The 21,858-nt window shown below is 38.7% G+C and overlaps 1 protein-coding gene across 19 annotated transcripts in view; it reads right to left on the bottom strand.

Annotated features, from left to right (window-relative positions):
- The window catches only part of hspg2 (heparan sulfate proteoglycan 2), a 122,391-nt gene that overhangs the window by 30,523 nt on the left and 70,010 nt on the right, over positions 1 to 21,858 (bottom strand). For 9 of the 19 annotated variants that reach the window (XM_073812936.1, XM_073812941.1, XM_073812938.1 and 6 more), the window contains 20 exons: positions 20,125 to 20,229; positions 17,917 to 18,168; positions 17,714 to 17,776; positions 17,014 to 17,097; positions 13,445 to 13,537; positions 13,270 to 13,359; positions 12,953 to 13,183; positions 12,763 to 12,876; positions 12,419 to 12,546; positions 12,213 to 12,299; positions 12,068 to 12,120; positions 9,882 to 10,049; positions 9,622 to 9,732; positions 9,427 to 9,527; positions 9,055 to 9,235; positions 6,395 to 6,454; positions 3,622 to 3,744; positions 2,292 to 2,444; positions 2,051 to 2,205; positions 1,828 to 1,905 (listed from right to left, as the gene is read on the bottom strand). In XM_073812936.1, coding sequence (XP_073669037.1) covers positions 1,828 to 1,905; positions 2,051 to 2,205; positions 2,292 to 2,444; positions 3,622 to 3,744; positions 6,395 to 6,454; positions 9,055 to 9,235; positions 9,427 to 9,527; positions 9,622 to 9,732; positions 9,882 to 10,049; positions 12,068 to 12,120; positions 12,213 to 12,299; positions 12,419 to 12,546; positions 12,763 to 12,876; positions 12,953 to 13,183; positions 13,270 to 13,359; positions 13,445 to 13,537; positions 17,014 to 17,097; positions 17,714 to 17,776; positions 17,917 to 18,168; positions 20,125 to 20,229 — 2,430 coding nt within the window. The remainder of the gene's footprint in view (positions 1 to 1,827; positions 1,906 to 2,050; positions 2,206 to 2,291; positions 2,445 to 3,621; positions 3,745 to 6,394; positions 6,455 to 9,054; positions 9,236 to 9,426; positions 9,528 to 9,621; positions 9,733 to 9,881; positions 10,050 to 12,067; positions 12,121 to 12,212; positions 12,300 to 12,418; positions 12,547 to 12,762; positions 12,877 to 12,952; positions 13,184 to 13,269; positions 13,360 to 13,444; positions 13,538 to 17,013; positions 17,098 to 17,713; positions 17,777 to 17,916; positions 18,169 to 20,124; positions 20,230 to 21,858) is intronic. The other 10 variants (XM_073812948.1, XM_073812949.1, XM_073812952.1 and 7 more) reach the window with 7 other exon arrangements.

Below are 21,858 nucleotides of genomic sequence, written 5' to 3'. Positions count from 1 at the left end.
TAAACCTGTGATGGCTTTCTGTGACAGGAAAGAAACGTAAGCCATCAACATCTAATAATTTACGGGAGAGGCACTCGGGAGACGATCGCTTGTTCTTCCGACAGCATCTAGCTTCACTCGTGCTAACACATTGACCCCAGTGGATCTTAAGAAAAACTTTCCATAATTTTACTCAAAGTCAACGAAAATCACAGCTGATCGCTGTGAAAAATGTTAAGCGACGACGGCAAGTATAACCGCACGAATGACACTGTTCCTAATATGACAAAGTAAGTGTTTTGATTAATGCCATTAATGTTTATTTTTTTAATCATTGTGTACAACTGTTCAACTAAATTAATATAAAATGGCAAAAATGAATGCACATTTATACATTGAGTGAATAGATTCATAGAATTGTGAAAAAAACGTCATGGATTTATTGCATTTTGTGGAAAAAATAATTTGTTTTTATAATAAATCTTTGAAAATCAAGTTATGGATTTGAATTTTTTATGTTTTTATAACCTAAAGATGCTATGTGAAAGTTTGTAACAGAAAATAGTGGTTTTCATCTTATCATCTCTTGGTATAGAAAACATGTTTTTACCAAAATTTGTCAAAATGGATTTATTGCGTTTTGGAACCAAACTCTTCAAATACAATTGCTATCTGAACGCCCAACATACAGTAACAACAGTGTTACTGTATATAACAATGAATCACTTTTGACAAAATCTAAAAAAAAATACACTCCTACAGAAATCACACACTCCACATTATGTAATTTCTGCCCATAACTCGAGATAATTGTTATTCTTTAATAGTGTTATGGCGCTACAGGTCTACATTAGCAAATTATTTACCTGTATTTACCTGTGATTTATTAATTGGATTGGTGAGGTGGATTAATTCACATATTAATGACAATGGACAGTTAAAGCAGCTACAGCGACCACATACAGTACACATAAATCTAAAGACATCCTGGAATGCAAAGTAACCCTTAGTTTTATAAACTACACAGATTTATGATCATCCCTGGTGTCACATTTTTCACAAGTTACAGCCAAGCCCAAAAGCATGTTACATCAACAGAAATCTCTGAAGGGAACAACATGATCGCACCCGTAGGAGAGACAGGATGGTATTTTTTATCCAGAGGCAAAGCCGCTTAACTCTGATCTACCGGAGCGTGGCGTCGAGTCCTGCTTAGTTAAATGAGTCTGAAACCATTCACAAATTTTCAAAAGCGGACCGTTCTCTAAAGCACACAGTATTTCTGCATGGCCGCGCGGCAAGGCCAGAGCACACCCTGGGAAAAGCTGACAAAATGCAGGGATGCTCTCAGGCAGAACAAAACAGGCCACAAAGACAAGCGGTATGCAAGAGACCAAAGTCCACCCACCGGTGGCATGGGATGGGTTGCTAATGTCTCATATTTCAAATAACCCAAATCCAACAGTGCATTAACTTAATAAGTGTATGATTTAAACAAGCAGTGCGTACTCACATTACAGATATCACTTATCGTATGTCTAATATTATCCTAATATCTTCTTCTGTGTTTAACAGAATACAACATAAGGATAAATACATTTTGGGTGAACTCTCTCTTTAAATGTGTCTGTCACTCTCAAAACTCTGCGGCAGTGTGAATGCGCCCACGATAAAAGTCATCTGTCTATGTTTTATTTTAAACCGAGTTAACTAAACCTGAAATAAATGGATGTCACATGAACGATTACATAAATCATGCGTTTAGTTCACATCGATTTTGGTGAGAGCGAGTGAGGCGAGACAGATGGGATGGGACGCGTGACACAGACATCAGACAAATGGACAGACCTGTAGCTCTTCAATACGTCTCTGTAACACATCGAGACTGTTGCTTTTAAACTGATGGAAACCATGAGAGGGAATTGCCTGAACAAACATCAAGACACAGGGTGAAACAGAAAATAACTCAAAAGAGGGACAAGATGAGTGTTTTAAAAACAATGCAAAAATGTAAGTGGCATAACCCTCAAATACAGATTCATGTTAAATGCGCAGGTATCGGGTTTCTCACCTGTGGGGGTAGTGGACCACCTCTCTTCTTCCACATGAGTTTGGGTGTGGGGTTGCCAATGGCCCTGCAGTACAACCTTAATGTGTCACCCTCGTGAGCTTCTATACTTTTGGTACTCACTTGGACGAGGGGAAGACTATGATGACTTGATGTACCTGAAACATTGGTAGAAACCAGTAACCTCTCACATACTGCTTCTGGAATGCTTTACACTATAATTTCAGAAATGTTTGAGATGTACTTTGAACATGGAGAACTCCACGGGCTGTATGCTCGCCATGTGTGTTCAGAGCCTTGCAGATGTACTCTCCCTCATCAGAGCGATCCACAGACGAAATGGTCAGTACTCCGTTACGAATGATGGCTTTGGAGCTGATACGGTTTCCTGGAGCTCCTGAAAAAAGAACATATTTCCAAACACGATGCCAGGAGTTATACTCATCTCCTTTAGCATGACAAAATATTGCTTAAAGGGAACATTTCTTTTTATGATCCCAGAAATTTTCGCTTAAAATAACATATAGAGAATTTATTATAACATCTTAAAATTGCTACTTTGTAGGTGTGATGCAAATAAGCTGCAAATGTGCTGATGAAATGCAAACAAACACTGATCGCCATGAGGTTTGTAAAAATAATACTCAATTACTCTCTCTCTTTCTCTCTCTCTGCATTAAATGGGAGTGCTGTGGTTGGATAGTGCAGATTAAGGGGTGGGGTTATTATAATAAGGTTCCCTTCTGACATCACAAGGGGAGGCAAATTTCAATGACTTATTTATTCACATGCTTGCAGAGAATGGTTTACCAAAACTAAGTTACTGGGTTGATCTTTTTCACATTTTCTAGGTTGATAGAAGCAGTGGGGACCCAATATAGCACTTAAACATGGAAAAAGTCAGATTTTAATGATATGTCCCTTTTAAATAAACCCAGATCGTCATTCTTGTTGGTTTTATAACCAATGAGATTTTTTACCAAAGTTGATAACACTGTATCATTATCCTTTGAAAAGTTTTAACAGGACCAACAAATGCTTACTTTGCAAAACTATGGCAACCACAAATCAAAATATACATTTATATTTTCTTATACTGTACAGTACTGTTCAAAAGTTTCGAAAGACTCATTCTTTATTTATATTTTTGCCACATCAAAATTGAGGATATAGGAATAGGAATTATGTTGTGAATTCACAACCAATCAACATTTTTATGTAGACATAAACTTGAATATGTATTAATTTCCTATTTCATCCTGCATTGTATCGAAAACAAATTTGAAACTGTGCCATCTAGAGGCTGTTTTATGAATAACAGGAAGTAATACGGTTACGCGAAAGTCTTTAAATATGTTTTATATATATTTATTTTTGCAGATGTCTCTACGAATTCGTAGAAATTATTATGTTGGTACAATTATATTTTTGTCTCCAAACGTAAATTCAAAATTTAAACATACACCTTTCAAATACTTTTAAGATAACGAGAAAACTTAGAGACAGTTTCTACACATTTGAACAGTACGGTAAATATTTTTAAGCATATTTAAAGTTAAAATCTACGGCCTTACCTATCCATTCAACAGCAGGGGTTGGATTGCCGGTCACTGTGCAGCGAAACTCTGCCCTCTCACCCTGATTAACCGTCAGCACACGTGGACTGACCGTAGCAACCGGCTGGGACCCTTCAGCAGCTACAGTTGAGGTAAAAAACTCATTAATCCCAGAAATAAAGAGCACTCTAAACTGGAATGCCACTAACTGTATTACAAATAATACCTCTTCGTAACCAAATAGACCGAGTCCTTAATTGATCATAAAACATTTTAGAAACAGATTCACTGGATTTAACGTTTAATGGTTTTTTCTAAAATATTTTTCGTTCTACAAAGACATTTTAGGGTTTTCTGTCTTACCTTTACTCATAGTCTGTAGAACCTTATTTCACTAAAAAAGAATACTGTCCAAGACAGGGGTCTCCAACCTTTTTGTGAGCAAGGGCTACCCACAATAGATAAAACATAAATAAATCTGGAGGGCTACATTTTGATATAGTCCACCCCAAACTTTTTTGTTTTGCTTGTTGATTTTATTTTATTTTATTTTGCTTGTTGATATGTTTTATAATAGTTTAAAATGTTAACATACGTAAACCAAGCCAAGCTAATATAAAAATATGTAATATATAAATATTACAATTGAAATGTGCTTTGGGGCACCATGTAGATATTACAACTCCTGTTGGAGACCCCTGGTCCAAGAATACTGTTTTTTAATGGTCGCAAGCTGTCACCGGGACAGCACCCTTTAAAACGGGGGCCTCATAAAATAAGACAAATTGATGCATTTAAATAAGCTAAAACAACTAAAAATCTAGATATTTCTTAGTGTTTAATTATTTTTGTAAAGAATACACACCTGTGTCAAGCTCTATTTTATTTGCTAGAAATTGTGAATTAGGGGGCTTCAAATATTGTTGTGGACAATAGGGGGGCCTTGAAGTTATTAAGGTTGAAAACCTGCTTTAAAAGCTCCTAATTTGCATGAACCCTTTAGGCACAGGTATGTACAGCATACATTTGGTGCTAGGCTCCGATTTCTTTTTCTGTCTGTGGGTGCTCAGCCCGACCATAGATATGTATAATAAAGGCTAGATGTCTCGCCCACGCTGCTGGCCAATTGAGTAGAATGTCCGCATTTGGCGGCCATCTTACCACAGGGCGATCGCTCACTCTTAGCATTGTGTTTTAATGGTACATGTACTTTTACATGACCATAACTTGCTTAATTTTCTATTGATTTTGAAATGGTTTGGTTTGTTACAGTTTAAATGTCAAAGATGTACCTATGACACTGCATACTTATACAAAAAAAATGAATTAATAAAACATGTTAAAGCATCCAGGATTATAGCCACATTAATAACGTTTGTAAGAAACCAAACCGTTTGAAAATTGGTAGAAAATTGAGCAAGTTATGGTAATTTAAAAGTACTTGCACCATTAAAACTCAATGCTAGGAGTGAGCGAGCTGCCTGTGGTAAGATGGCCGCCAGGTGATGATGAAGAGACTCCGCCATAACACATCTATAGCCTTTATTATGCATATCTATAGGCCCGACATCACGCAATGCTTAGGTTGCTTAGCAACGGCAGACGCTATGGGAGCACCCAAGCGTTTTGGACAAACAGGCTTTTTATGAACTGCCTGACAGAGAACATTTGTTTCTAGTGAATAGCTTGTTTCGAACCGTCACTCCAACTATTTTTAAATGATATCAAGTGTTATGTTCATCTTGCTCATTTGTATTTACAGTAGGCTATTATGAATAAAAATACACCAAAAAACTAAATTCTTTATAAATATATACTTTTGCATTCATGAGAATGTTCATGCAAGACATGACAGTGTGTACAGCATGTGTCGGCTGCCAAAGCTGTTGATGAATGTGAAGTCATGTTGGTTGGCAGTCAGCCCGAGGACAGATGACACAGATGAGAAAAGGCAGACAGTGTGAGGCTCTCACTGTACTCTTTGCCAACTTGGCTGGCGGGTGAGCCCTCTATATACAGGGATTCCAGGGCAACAGAGCAAAAGAAAGCTTTCTTTGACCAACTAGGGCGGACACAGGCCTGTGTAAGCCATATTAAACTCCAGTTTGAGTCTTAGTGACTGAACAGTCTGCATTTAGCTGCCATTTGATATACGAATGTAAATTTATCATGCGATGACTTTGTTAAATAATTCCTACTTGTTTAAATACGGTCTATGATATAGTCTTACATTTGAACAGGCAGTGTCACATGACTGATGACAATTTGGTATGATGTTTGAAGCACAGTTGTTACTGGATGTGTGATATAACCCACCATAGTCTCATATATTGAAAACAAGATGCTGGGCTGAAGAAATGCAGGGAATCTCTCTTTGTTAAGTATTAAGTGTGACATTTAGTTAAGTATACAACTTATTTTGAGCTTCAATAACCTTAGCAATCCAACTGAATTAATTTGTCTGAATCCCTAGAAATCACTATAATTGAAAAATCTAAATAAGATTCATACAAAATACAACAAAGAGAAATCCCCACTTGTGCAAGCATGCAGCTTCAATGGACCCATATACAATAGGCCATGAAAGCTTGAACATATCAAGTAATGCTCATATGTACATCTCAAAAAATACATTTCAAATAACAACAATCTTAAGATCATTTTGCTCATAGTTTGGCTGTACCCCGGCATTACTTGAGATGATAAAAGGTGGTTGGTGGTTGCATGCTTGAGAGAGATAGATCCCTCCATGTCTGGAGAGATAGAGAGAGAGAGCGCAATGCGGACTTACGCTTTCTATGTCCTTCAAACATCTCATAGGCTGTGTAAAACATCTGTGACTGAGACGCCTCTGTGGATGATGGACAGGTAGATACTGAGTCTCCAGAAGGTTCTTTGAGCATAGCGCACTGGTGCCCTCAAATATTTCAGTGTGACTTCAGAGCTCCAGAACTGGGGCACAGCTTGCATTTTTATGCGTAATTGTGTGTTGTACTTCGGCCAAAATATGCTGCATTTCTTTCATGGGTGGGAAACGTATTATTTATGGAGTTTCTAGATAGGTAAGCTAGCCGAAACACTGTAATGTTACTAGAGATCATTTGGTGTTTAATAGGCAGCTTTGAAAATGTCTCCTGAGGTTGTCAGTCACAATAATTACACCATTACATGTCATATTTTAGACATTTCAAAATCAATAAACTATTTAAAATGACTTATGGCCGTGCTCGAGAGCACATAAAGCTTATTTGTATTACCATTACAGCATCCATGACATGTTTTCACAATACACTCTATAGCTCGAGATTCGCACTAGTTGTCATTTAAGTACATTACAGTCAATGATAGACAAGCTGATGCATTGCTGCTATAAAATGCCAAGCAACAACTTCCCCCATTAAGACATAAAAACACTGAAAATCAATGCACATTGTAAAAAACATTGTAAAATGAGTGAGGTATTGCCAGTTTTTATATACAGGTGTGGAAAAAAACAGCACACAGATAAATCCAAGCATGCGGGTTAGTATCGCCAAAACACATGTAAAAGCTTTACTTTGTCATAAACATTCATATTGCATTTTTTTTTTTTTAATACAGCTTGTGATTGATAAATGTCTATTTTTGGATTTTATTTCCATGTTTTCAGTTATAATTCCATAGAGCAATGATGTTCTACCTATTATTCATTTTAATATGTTCATCATTTGAAGAATCATTTGTACATACAGTTCACAGTTTAGGTAAATAAAACACAATGGAATCATAACATAAAAATCTTTTAAAGATACAGCACCATTTCAAAAATGTACAAAATTAAATATTGCTTTAATTCATCAAATAACTAAATACACCTAAATCCTTGATTAAAAAAAAGAAAAGCACCATACTGAACAACTAAATAAAACATACATACTGATAGGAACAAAAACAAAATATTCAAAAACATAAAAACAACTATCTATTATAAATCATTCACATGCAGCCTCGAAGTGAACCTAAATTATTTCAGTCATATTTTCTCTTAACCAAAAAAGTTTCTTTGAGAGCAATTGTAGAGATCAAATCAGTCAAAAAATAAATATGGATTTAGGTGATTAAAAATAACTTTGGATCACTGTTTTTAAGAATTGTCTTTAATTACATATTTTTTAACATGCCTCTCCATAAATTTATTAACTGAGGCAACTGTTGCAACTAAAATGCTGAAACGTGTAATTTATCTTATATAACATCCCACAGTACATACAGATTTATGTAAGATAACCAAAAAACAAACAGAAACAATTCTTTTACATGGAAAGATTACATTTGTCAAAAACGCAACATTCAAACTACCGCTCCATCAATAGCACCATTTTAAAAAGGTCCGTGACAAAATAGGTGGAATTCATTTCTTGGGGTCAGGAAAGAGATTGAGCCTGCAGTCCTTTTGGCTGACGAATCCCAGTATTTATGACAACCCCACCTCATCAACCGCTATCCCAGTAAGACCACCTCAGAGGAGAGGAATGACAGTCCAAATGCCCCGAAACCAAGACACAAATAACCGCTAGTAGGAATAACACCACCAGATACTGACACAGGTCAAAAGCCACAGAACCGCCACCATAAGAAGACCCAATACACCAGCAGCTAACTTTTTACTGCTACCAAAGACTGTATGCATAGAGATATACAACTGTATGAGACTGTTGAGGTTAGTAAAACGGATTCATAAATCATATTCATGAATAAAGCCTGTATAAATTATCAAATACGTTTTAATTGTAAAGTTTGTAAAATCATTTACAAAAAAATTATTCTTGCTGACTGAATTTAGTAAGTGCTACTGCATTTTGCAATAAAATAAATGTGGAAATGTATATAACTGTCCTTAGTTTTCATTACAGGAGTCTGCTTTGTAATCCACAGCTCTTTAGTTTGTTTAATATGTGAATCACATAACAAAATGATCTTCGTAGTTCGAAAAGTCTAAGTTTTTTTCTTAATCCAAGTCATGTTATTCCTCTAGGTTTCAGCTTTAACCCTTTGTAAGCATAGACAAAAAATCTAGTTAACTACTTGTTTATTTTTTATGAAATTTATTTTCAGGTGCTGAATTAGACTTGATTCGAAAATAATAGATTGTTATGCTAAAATTTCATAAATCAAAATGTCACTTTTCTTATGAACCATTCACAAGCTGTATCATTTGGTGTAAAGATTTTACACCGGCAATGCGAGAAGCTGTTGAGGTTGGTGTGAGTAAGAGAAAAAACCCAAGCAGAAACTCAGTAAGGCATGAAAAAGCACAATTGTTGTGATTAATGCAATGCAACTTAAACACAATACAAAGTGTTAGCCATGCTGAAAAGACAACAAAGTAAAAAAACAAAGCAAAGAGGCGTGCGATACCAGACAACTAAAGGCTGAGAGTGGGGCTGATAATATATGGAGCCAATCACGAACCTGGGACATAGAGGTGGGCCGTGCCCTCGTCCATGCCTAACATATTGGAGCCTGTGCAAACATAGGTGTCTGCGTCCCCAGGCTGCACATTCTGAATGGTCAGGATTCCATTGAAATCCATGGCTCGGTTAGGCAGCTTTCCTTTGCCTCTGCGGGTCCAAACCAGGGTGTATGCTGGCAGCTGTGAGACAAGAGCATGCATGCAAATAATTTCAATTATGCACACATGCTAATACTGATATACAGTGCCCTCTGTAAGCACTGGGACAACAGAGGCAGAGCAATTTTTCCCCAAACTTATGGAGGGCACTATATGTCTCTGTCAGGAAATCAGAGAGGATGTGATCTGTGCATTGATGACCAAGTCTGTACCTTGCTTTTGGCTGTGCAGATGAAGTTCACTGTGGTTCCCACGGTCACGCGCTGTAATTTAGGTTCCTCTATAAAGACTTCGATAGGTTTGGAGGGTAAAGCTGTGAGGGAAACATGATACAATGATCAAGAATGAAGACGGTGACATAAATATAGTATTTATGTGATTTATTTGGCTCTAATAAATAATTTTACTTTTAACGACAATCTCAGCTTTGCTCCTATTGGTGCTGCGCTGGTCTCTGCATGTGCAGATGTAAACACCAGCATCACTGGGGCGCACGCTGGGGAAATGCAGCGCCTGTCCTGTGGGTTGAAATTAATCATTATGAACACACGTTGTCACAACAAATCCCCCATGTGCACTTGGTTTCTCAAAGTTTGAAGAGTCGTTTGGAGAGACCTCCATGCACTTTACTTGTAAACATTCGTGCTTCTAGGAATCTGGGAAGTACCTTGATTGTGTCTCTCGGCTGTGTTGGAGATCAGACGGCCGTCCTCACGGGACCAGAAGAAATAGTGTGGTGGATTTCCAGATACGTGACACCTGAGCGTCACTTGGTTTCCTTGTGACACCTCCACCCTTTCCGGCAAAATCCTTACCACCAGAGATTCAGCCGCTGCTTATAACACAAATGCCTTGTATTACATATCATAGAAATGCAATGATTATACATGTGGTGGCCCAAATTTGAATGCACCAGAATAGAAATGGCAAACAGAGCTAATAGACAGGAGCTGTGTCCCAATTTCAAAGGCTGCGAACTTCTAAGGGTTGACACCAGACGCGGTAGAGGCGGCAATCGCGAGTGATTTACGTGTTAAGTCAATGCAAAGACCCGATTATGCAGGGTTCACACCAGATGCGGTAGAGGTGGCAAAAACGCGCTATTTGCGCGTAGTTTGACGCTTGAACATTTGAGTTTACTCGCTTCATTCGCGCGTGGTTCACGCGGCGCGGAAATCCGCCGAAGTTAAGATTTTTTAACTTTCGCATTTCCTGCGGAACGCGCCATTCGCGCCGCTCGCCTACCCCGCCGCAGGATGCCTAATCACATCTTTGCATTGACTTAACATGTAAATCACTCTCGCTTGCCGCCTCTACCGCGTCTGGTGTGAACCCTGCATAATGCTACGTACACACCAAACGCGAGGCATCGCATTACTCGCTCTAGATTACTCGCGAGATTTAACTTTGGTTATGCGAATTTTTCGCTCGAGTTGAATATTTTCAACTTGGGCGAAAACACGTTTGAGGCGAATTGTGCGTGTTTTTGCGGTAAACGCGCCGCCCATAGCGCATCATTCGCATCGCCCCATGCAGGGATGCGTCTGATTACGTCTTTGCATTGACTTTGTATGTAATCTACTTGCGCAAATCTTTGAACTCTCGTCTGGTGTAAACCCGACATAATGCTACGTACACACCAAACGCAGGGCATCGCAGTTCGTGGTAGAGGCGGCAATCGCGAGTGATTTACATGTTAAGTCAATGCAAAGACCCGATTATGCAGGGTTCACACCAGATGCGGTAGAGGTGGCAAAAACGCGCTATTCGCGCGTAGTTTGACGCTTGAACATTTGAGTTTACACGCTTCATTCGCGCGTAGTTCACGCGGTGCGGAAATCCGCCGAAGTTAAGATTTTTTAACTTTCGCGTTTCCTGCGGAATGCGCCATTCGCGCCGCTCGCCTACCGCGCCGCAGGATGCCTAATCACATCTTTGCATTGACTTAACATGTAAATCACTCTCGCTTGCCGCCTCTACCGCGTCTGGTGTGAACCCTGCATAATGCTATGTACACACCAAACGCGAGGCATCGCGTTACTCGCTCTAGATTTAAATCTTTCGCTGGAGTTGAATATTTTCAACTTGGGCGAAAACGCGTTTGAGGCGATTTGTGCGTGTTTTCGTAGTAAACGCGCCGCCCATAGCGCATCATTCGCATCGCCCCATGCGGGGATGCGTCTGATCACGTCTTTGCATTGACTTTATATGTAATCTACTTACGCAAATCGTTGAACTCGCGTCTGGTGTAAACCCCACATAATGCTACGTACACACCAAACGTGGGGCATCGCATTACTTGCTCTAGATTACTCGCGGGATTTAACTTCGTGTCATGTGAATTTATCGCTCGAGTTCTTATTTTCAACTTGGGCGAAGATGCGTTTGAGGCGAATAGCGCATGTTTTCACGGTAAACTCGCCGCCCATATCACGTCATTCGCATCGCTCTATGTGAGGACGCGACTGACTGCGTCTTTGCATGGACTTTGTATGTAATCTACTAGTGCAAATCGTTGAACTTGCGTCTGGTGTAAACCCACAGTAAGACCGATTGCATTACAGCAGCACGACTTGATTCTAGTAAGGCTGTCCCAATTCGTCATATTTTCTCAAATAAATTAATATTTTTCTGCTTCCATATTTATTTTAAATAATATGACAGGCGTAGTTGGAGCGTACAGCAGGTTTACAAATTATGGGTCCTCTGAAGGCTAGACCGTCTCATTTCAGTTTTCTTCATGGACCAAGTGCTCGCCTTCTGAGGTCGTGTCCTTAGAAGGTCGCAGCCCTTGAATTGGGACACAGCTACTGTATGGACTATAATTTTCTAAAGTAGTAAATGAATAGTTACCACTTCGGCATGGCCTTCCATCTTGTGGATTTCCCTCATAGCCAGGAGCACAGCTTTAAAGAGAAAACAAAGTCCCATAAACGACTGTGGTGACAACAGAGTATAAACCAGTCTAATATACAACTTTCGGGAAGTGTAAGCGTACCGTTCACAGTACTGGCCTGTGTAACCATGCTGACAGGCTGTACACTGATAACCTCCATTACCCAGACTCTCACAGGTACGAGAGAACCTAAACATAAACTTCACTTTAAAATCAAATGTCAAGAATTGTCTTCCTTTATATTATATGAGCATACATTTGAAATGTTTTTTTTGTACAAAAATGTATGTGTGTGTATCAGGACTAACTGATTGTGAGGGTCCGTGCCGGGGCAGGCACAGGGCTGGCAGTCCTCTGGAGTTCCAGCAGTGGCATCTCCAAAGAAACCATCAGCACATTGTTCACAGAGTTCACCTCTGGTGTTATGCTGGCAGCTCTATGAATCAAAAAGACCCATACAGAACTATATTTAGTGGTGCACATGAGTCTACACAACCTTAAGAAATAACGCCTGCTAACCCCTACCGACGGGATTGCTCATTGTGATACTAATTACTTGTAAAACTATAAACTTGTGATATTCACTTCAAATGTCTACAAGCCACACGTAGTCTATAAATAAAACAAACTACAATTTGAGGACTCTTCATACCGTGCAGATCCCGGTTTCTGGGTGACAGGAGTCAGAATGGCCGTTGCATTCGCACGGCTCGCAGTGGCCCAGGTACAAGCCCCCACCTGTGCGAGTGTATCCAGGTGCACAGTCCTAAAATCAACATGTCATTGAGTAATACAATTTTATCACCAACATAAAAGCAAACATCTGACCACATTGTTCCTACCTGGCACGACAGACCGTGGTAACCTGCTGGACACTGGCACTGCTCCACCTCAAATGCCTGTGCCAGGACTGTGTACTGGGGCACGGCGATTTCCATGCGAACCCCCGAGATGCTGGATGAACGTATCTCAGTGTCATAAGAGGCCCGGATCAAGATGTCATCTAGATCCGCCAGCACCATCATTAGGTGTTCTCTTGTAGCAGGCATGCCATCAGGACGCTGCCAATATTCCTACAGAGCAGAAGATATTTATATATTTACAAAAACATGACAGCATTCTGAAACCATAAATAAAGCATAAATAACAACGCTCTTACCTCTCGGAAAACAATCTCAAAATTATGTGACACTCGGAAACCCGTACGTCTTGCCCATGGTATACGCGCCACCAGTGTGATGTCATTACCCTGTAAAGATAAAGAACAATGCGGGTGCTCCAGACCTTTTTTATATGACGAAAAAACTTGATACCTCATCCAGTGTTATACTTACAGTAATCTGCACATCTACATCATCTACATGTGAACCTCGCACTCCTGGAACATACGAAATTGTATATTTCAGCTTTCCACCGTATGTGCCAACCTATTGAGAAATAAAAAAATGTAAAAACGGGAATGTCAAATAGTTATATAGAGAAATGCCAAAAAGTATATGGACACTTAAGTCACTTAAAATATGCACGCAACATATCTAATGTTTGTTAATTTAAACATTAGAAAAATTATATTTTTAACCAACTTCAATTTTTTAACATAAAAAATGATATTTTTAACCAACTTTAATTAAAACAAAAAAGGAAATATAGCTAGGGATGCTTAACGATTAATCACGATTAATCGATAGCAGAAAAAAAGTTTTTGTTTTTACATCATATATGTGTGTGAATTGTATATAATAACTTTGTATAAATAAATGCACACACAAGCATGTATATATCCCTCATGTGTTGTTGGGGATGTTTTCATCCACTAGAGGGTTTTTTTTACTCTTAATTTGGCCACAACTTTTTCTCTGTTTTATCAAATTGAATGATTTTTGGTGACAAATCTTATATTTACATATATTTTAAGAAAATGCTTTGAAATTTTTTAAAAACTCAACGATATACCGTGGGCAAATTTACTACCCTTTCGTGTTGTTAGTGGATGAAAACATCCACTAAATTCAACGGCTGTAAAAATTTATCAGATGAATATTTTTTCCACATTTTTTTTCATAAATCTGTTAATCAACCTCAGTACTGATCAAAACTACCAAATCTTCACAAAAATTCCATGATTTTAACCCTTTAATTGCCAAGTTTATAAGGTGTGTCACTGATTTGGGGAAAAAACACACACAAAATGACAGATTTTCAATATAAAAAGTGATTGTAAACTGGATTTTTGTTTACCTTTTTCACAGTCTTGGGCATGCCAAAGATTGGTAAAAACATTGGCTTTGAAACATTTTTAGTTTTTGTGTAGCATCAGTTTTAATTTTTTTCTCCCTCATTTATTGTTAGTGGCTGTTTTTTCCCCATTGACTTCCATTATAACCACATTTTTTGATTGAAGAGCTATGACACCTTTTTATCATGCATTTTTGAATGTTGGTGTTTTTTCCTTTTGCTAAGAGGTCAAATTTGTAATTTTTACAGTTTATCACAATGTGGCACTATTAACCCTTTAGTAGCCCTGTGCAAAAACAAAGCTTAATTTCTGACTTGTACATTGAGTTATATGGAGTTTAACTCCATAATAAAAGAATATTATTATTGTGTGTGTGTGTGTGTGTGTGTGTGTGTGTGCGCGCGTGTGCGTGTGTGTGCATGAAAAAAAGATATTCTGTAAAAATCTTCTCTGCATTAGACATTAGATTTATGAACATCATTATTATGAACACATAAGTGTTTAGTCATTCCAACAGGACTTGCAGCATATCACTTGGTGCTCTCTGCAAGTTTGTCTGGAGGGACAGCAACTCATGCACGAGGGAGGTGAAAAGCTGTTTAGGAGAAGGCTTTCCTAGAAGACCTGGGAAAATCTCTGCAGCAATATTGAGGAGAGAGCATCACCCTCGCACACCACTTGCTACTGCACTGGTGGGAGAGATTCAGTCTCCTGCAGCTGTCTCTCCAGACACAAATCCACAGACACCAGCAGGCACCAGCAGCTCAGGAGTGAAGAGGGGAACATGCAATTGGTGCAAAGAACAAACATGTCAGCACTTGCATCTGTTGTGGTGGACACACTTTCAGAGAGCACCAAGTGATATGCTGCAAGTCCTGCTGGAAATACTGAACACACACACCTGCACACATACACACTAAAAGTTAGTTTGATTGTTTAGTTCTCCATCCATCCTCTACTCTTGCTTCATTGTTCAATTTATTTGAAGTTGTTTTTGTGTTCATAGTAAATGATGTTCATAAATTTTTACAGAAAATCTTTCTCACACATGCATTTTATACCATACAAACTGTATATTCTATTCCCCTTACCTACTCCATTCCTAACCCCAACCATCACAGAAACCCTTCTACTACTTCACATTTTCAAGAAACATCATTTTGTTTGATTTATAAGCTTGTTTCCTCATGGGGACATCAAAATGTCCCCACAAGGTCACAAAAACACTGGCATTCCTATCTTTTACAATTGGTCCCCACAACGTGATAATTACCAGGTACACAAACACACACACACGCACACACACACACACGCACACACACACATACGCACACACACATACGCACACACACACACACACACACACACACACACACACACACACACACACACACACACACACACACACACACACACACACACACACACACACACACACACACACACACACACACACACACACAAATATGATTTTATTATGGAGTTATACTCCATAAAACACAATGTACAAGCCAGAAATTAAGCTTTGTTTTTGCACAGGGCTACTAAAGGGTTAATAGGGCCACATGGTGATCAACAGTAAAAATGACTAATTTGACCTCTTAGCAAAAGGAAAAAACACCAACATTCAAAAATGCATGATAAAAAGGTGTCATAGCTCTGCAATCAAAAAATGTGGTTATAATGGAAGTCAATGGGGAAAAAACAGCCACTAACAATAAATGAGGGAGAAAAAAATTAAAACTGATGCTACACAAAAACTAAAAATGCTGTAAAGCCAATGTTTTTACCAATCTTTGGCATGCCCAAGACTGTGAAAAAGGTTTTAAAAAATCCAGTTTACAATCACTTTTTATATTGAAAATCTGTCATTTTGTGTGTGTTTTTTCCCCAAATCAGTGACACACCTTATAAACTTGGCAATTAAAGGGTTAAAATCATGGAATTTTTGTGAAGATTTGGTAGTTTTGATCAGTACTGAGGTTGATTAACAGATTTATGTAAAAAAAATTGGAAAAAATATTCATCTGATACATTTTTATAGCCGTTGAATTTAGTGGATGTTTTCATCCACTAACAACACGAAAGGGTAGTAAATTTGAACAATGCACAAGGGATATTTAAGAAATGTTTACATGTGTATATACATTTGTATATTTATTTATAAATTATATTATATATAAATATAAATACCTAATATATAAATATTATTTTTCTTATAATTATACATGCATGTGTGCATATTTATATATACATAATTATTATACACAGTTCACACACATATATGATGTAAACAAAAACTTTTATTTTGCTATCGATTAATCACGATTAATCGTTAAGCATCCCTAAAATATACATTTTAATTGTACCAAAAACACTTCAATTTTTTAAGGATTAAGAAATATGGTTGACAAAACATCATTAAACAGAATGAACAGGTCAGATGTCACCCCCTACCCATAATTCCACAGTCAGGAATTCACTGCAATTAACGCTTGAGGCGCAATGTGACTATAGATAACCACACCATGTTGGTTTCGACAAATAAGCCGTGTTTTGGCTTGCCCATCCATCTCACTTTTAACTTGAGTAATGATTCGTGTCTAATGCAGAGCAGACGGCCTCTGGATCAGTGGTGGGCGGGCCTGAACCCATCCATATGTTTACCTTATCCCCTTTGAACTGTTCAGGGAGCTGCCAGAAAAGCACGTCATCTAGGTGCGAGGTGAAACCATTGTAGACCAAAACATACTGGAGAACAGGCAGAAGGAAATAGCATGAATGAAAGAAAAGACAGAAAGTAGTAGATAAGCACAGCGGAGTGCAAAGCAAGAGAAAAACAATAAAAAAATTTGATTTCTGGCTATCCACCATCATATACAGTATAAGAGTATACTTGTAACATGGTACAATCTTATCATGTACCATGCATTATGTTTGCTATACTACTAATAAATAGATACAAAATATATCTGTGCCGATATTTGGTTACTGAGAATAACATCCATCGATACCGATAGATAACAATAGTTTTAAAAATAATCGGCCATTGGTTTTTAATTATCTGCCATTTTTAAACACTCTGCTGATGTCTAATAGTGGGCAAATGTGCTTTTATCTGCCGATACCGATTATAGGCCGATATACCAATGCATTCCTAATAAATAGTAATATAGTAAGTAAAAAAAACCTGTTAAAAAACTGTACTTTCCCAGTCCCTTACTGATAAGCAGACATTGTAAGTCAAACATTAAACCCTACAATAAACATTTAACCTGACCTAGACTGCCATTTCGTTAAACTTCAGCTTGGTGTTCCCCGAAATGGGAGTCACTTTCCCATAAATTCATTGGCCTGCAGTCACTACCTTGTTATTAGGGCCAGGTCGAGGACCTCTAAGTGTACCAACTGTGTTTTTTCCATCACCCACCTGTCAGGAAAACCAACAACCACACCATAATCAAACAACTTAATGCGAATACAAGACAGTGTTACTAGGCTACGACTGTAAGTCAATTAGTGAACCCAACATGGAGCTAAGTAGGAGCCACCAGTGAGAGCATACAGTACCTCAGTTGAGTCAGGCTGATAGGAATGCACCGAGTCTGCTGAAAGGGACTCAGAGTCTGTTAAAGAGGAAGTTAAACCAGAATGGAAGGAAGTGGCATGCACGCTTGACCGAGGCAGGGAACTCTGGGTCCCATGTGAAGAACTGGATGTTTTAGAGGATGAAGAGAAAAGGAAAGGCGACTGCCCGTTGGAGAAATTAGAGATGATTGACCAGATTTCATCATCAAGTTTGCGTACTTCATCAGCGGGGTGCTAGTGAGAATGAGACAATGGATGGAGAGGAAATGTAAAGGGTCAGAGCGAAATAAGAATAGAGAGACGAAGGCAGGCATGTTATATGCAGTCGATGCATGATTGAATGCGTGCATGCATGCTGGGAAGAGTTCAGGAAGTGTTTGCAGGTGTCAGGATACAGCGTATGCTCTCACCACAAGGTCTTCACTCAGGTCAAACAGTACTTTACAAGCTGTTACTAATAAACAGGAAACATATTTGTTGAACACGTCAAAAATAAACTGATCTCAGCTCATTCTGATGGCAATTCAGCTATTTTAGCAGCATAGGGTTTGGATGCTGATCATATGATGCTGGTGGCCCAAACAGTCGACGCATAGTAACTTTAATTCTGTGGTTTTCAAACTTTGTCATGGCAGGGACCCCCACATACACTCATCTAAAGGATTCTTAGGAACACCATACTAATACTGTGTTGACCCCATTTCACCTTAAGAACTGCCTTAAAGGTGCTCTAAGCGAATTGAAGCGTTTTAGACCATAAAACATTTTTTGTTACATACCGGAAACATCTCCTCACTATCTGCTTGCTGCCTGTCCGCTGATCAAACTGTAAAAAAACGCGATCTCTGTAGATAGCCCAGGCTTCACAAACGGCAATATCAACAAATGGCCAAACCTAGCCAGCACAAAACAAAACAAAGTATTCCAGCCAATAAACGGCAAGAAGGATTTGGGGGTGGGGGTTGGGCGCGTTCATGAAAGCACGGAAGGGAGGGGGAGGGGGAGGAGTTAGCTACGCTCTGTCTGTTTGAAAACAGTTCAAACATCAACAGGAAGTGACGTCGCACATTATTCGCTTAGAGCGCCTTTAATTCTACGTGGCATTGATAAAACAAGGTGCTGAAAGCCTTCTTTAGAAAAGTTGGCCCATATTGATAGGATAGCATATTGCAGTTGATGGAGATTTGTGGGATGCACATCCAGGGCATGAAGCTCCCGTTCCATCACATCCCAAAGATGCTCTATTGGGTTAAGATCTGGTGACAGTGGGGGACATTTTAGTACAGTGAACTCATTGTCATGTTCAAGAAACCAATTTGACATGATTCGAGCTTTGTGACATGGTGCATTATCCTGCTGGAAGTAGCCATCAGAGTACGGGTACATGGTGGTCATAAAGGGATGGACATGGTCAGAAACAATGCTCAGGTAGGCTGTGGCATTTAAACTATGCCATACTGAATGTTTTTCCCTTTTCACACCATTCTTTGTAAACCCTAGAAATGGTTGTGCATGAAGATCCCAGTAACTGAGCAGATTGTGAAATACTCGACGGCCCGTCCGGCACCAACAACCACGCTCAAAATTGCTTAAATCACTTTTCAGTTTGGAGTTCAGGAGATTGTCTTGACCAGAATCACACCCCTAAATGCATTGGAGCAACTGCCATGTGATTGGTTGATTAGATAATTGCATTAATGAGAAATTGAAAAGGTGTTCCTAATAATCTTTTAGGTGAGTGTATGATGAGCCTTTAGTGAGGGACTCCTTTCCTTAAGTATACACGTATACTTTTAACAATTTTGTCTTTATCTTTTTTGTCTTTAAATTTTCTGGGGACTGCTTGGAACCTTCTGGGGACTCCTGGATGTCCCCAGACCCAAGATTAAAAATCTCTGCTTTAAATCAATATGTGTTCATGGTTGACCAGCTTTACCAGTGATCAGCATTGCTTTTAACAGCATTAACTTGGATAAACCAGCTTGGAAAGTCAATGAAAATCATGTTGGTTTTAACTTTTGAGTCTCTAGCAGTTAGTTAATTAGATTAAAGATAATTTGTGTTTTGGGATTAATTTTTTCAATATTTAGTTTTTTATAAAAACATCTATTAGTTATGTGATATCACTGTTATAGATTCACTATAAGTCAGTGGTGAAAACTAAAGATAAAAGTAAAACTATAGCATTACCGCAATGGCTCTTTTGGACCTCGATGTGTTTCTACCCATACTGCTCATTAAGTGCCAAATGGTGGCGTCCTTTTTCTGCTGTTCCTCTATCCATGAAGAGTCTTTCTAGTTTTGTGAATGAAGCAAAGTGTCTGTAATCTTGATGTAAAAGTTAAACTAAAAACAACTGAACTACAAAAACAAATTCCTCTTCTTTTTTTTCTCTTTACAACTTGCATTGCTTGTATTCCATTAAACTACAAGACTAAAAACGTAAAGGGACATTTCATGAAAATCTGACTTTTTCCATGTTTAAGTTCTATAATTGGGTCCCCAGTGCTTCTATCAACCTAGAAAATGTGAAAAAGAACAACCCAGTAACTTAGTTTTGGCTAGCCATTCTCTGCAAGCATGAGAAAGAATAGGTAACTGAAATTTGGCTCCCCTTGTGATGTCAGAAGGGGATAATACCGCCCTTTAATCTGCACTATCCAACCACGGCACTGCCATTTATGGCGCTTTTCCATTGCATAGTACCCCACGGTTTAGTTTAGTTTGGGTCGGGTCAGTTTACTTTTGGGAGCTTTTCCATTGGGTGCAGGTCGTAGTACCCGATACTTTTTTTCGTACCACCTCGGTTGGGGTTCCAAGCGACCCGAGCTGATACCAAACGTGACGCGAAAACACTGTAGATCACTGATTGGTCTGAGAGAAGCGTCACGTCATCGCTATAATGTAAATATTAGCTTTAGCTTACTGCTAGCTTGCGCTGTCTTAAGCAAACATGTTGTTATCTGTGTTCTGCTATAAGTTTCCAAACACCCTTTTAGCGATGAAAAACATCCGCAGGTTGAGAATCCGGGACACCATACAGTTTTTTCCAGACTTGCAGTTTGTGGCGGCACATTCGCGACCTGCACGTCCGCATTATATATGCTTATATGCAACTTGAATGAGGCTCAGCGGAGCACCGTCGATTGACGCCACGGGTCGGGTGTTTGAACAGAAACTGTCATGTGAGACAGAGGTAGGGATAAACTCGATGTGCAAACATCTATTTGTGGTGGCCAATTTTAATTTTGTGGTAGACTGAGAAATAAATGAATGTATGGGAATGTACAACAACGCTCTCACGTGTATGATGTCACAGCAGTAGGCAGCATAAATATAACGACACGCCTATAATCCCTCCCACTCCGAAGTGATACTAAACTCAATGGAAAAGCTAACCACACCAAAGTGAGGTGAGCTGACCCGACCCAAACTAAACTAAACCGTGGGGTACTATGCAATGGAAAAGTGCCATTAGTGCAGAGATCAGCTCATTTGCATTTAAAGGACACACCCAAACCGGCACATTTTTGCTCACACCTACAAAGTGTCAATTTTAACATGCTATAATAAATTATCTGTGGGGTAATTTCAGCTAAAACTTTACATATGTACATATGTATGGAGATTTAATTGACATTTTAAAAAAGTCTTGTAAAAATGTCCCCTTTAATGCAATTTCCACTGTATCACACACCACCTGCTTAAATCTATGTGAATGACAAAACAATTTTAATTTGATGCTGCACTACAATAAAAACCAGATGAATAGATACATTTACACAGATGATGTTAACATCGGCAAGCACAATTCTTTCATAGTGAACTCCCCGCTTTGAAAGTTAAACGTGCACCAAGAAATCCCACTTCAACGCAACAAAAACATAAAAAAATCTGTCTTGAATGTTAAAGACAAGCGTGCAA

Source organism: Paramisgurnus dabryanus, chromosome 21, assembly GCF_030506205.2.
Source record: "Paramisgurnus dabryanus chromosome 21, PD_genome_1.1, whole genome shotgun sequence".
Lineage (NCBI taxonomy): Eukaryota > Metazoa > Chordata > Actinopteri > Cypriniformes > Cobitidae > Paramisgurnus > Paramisgurnus dabryanus.
The sequence above is the reverse complement of the archived record's forward strand: the minus strand, read 5'-3'. Positions and strand labels throughout refer to the sequence as shown.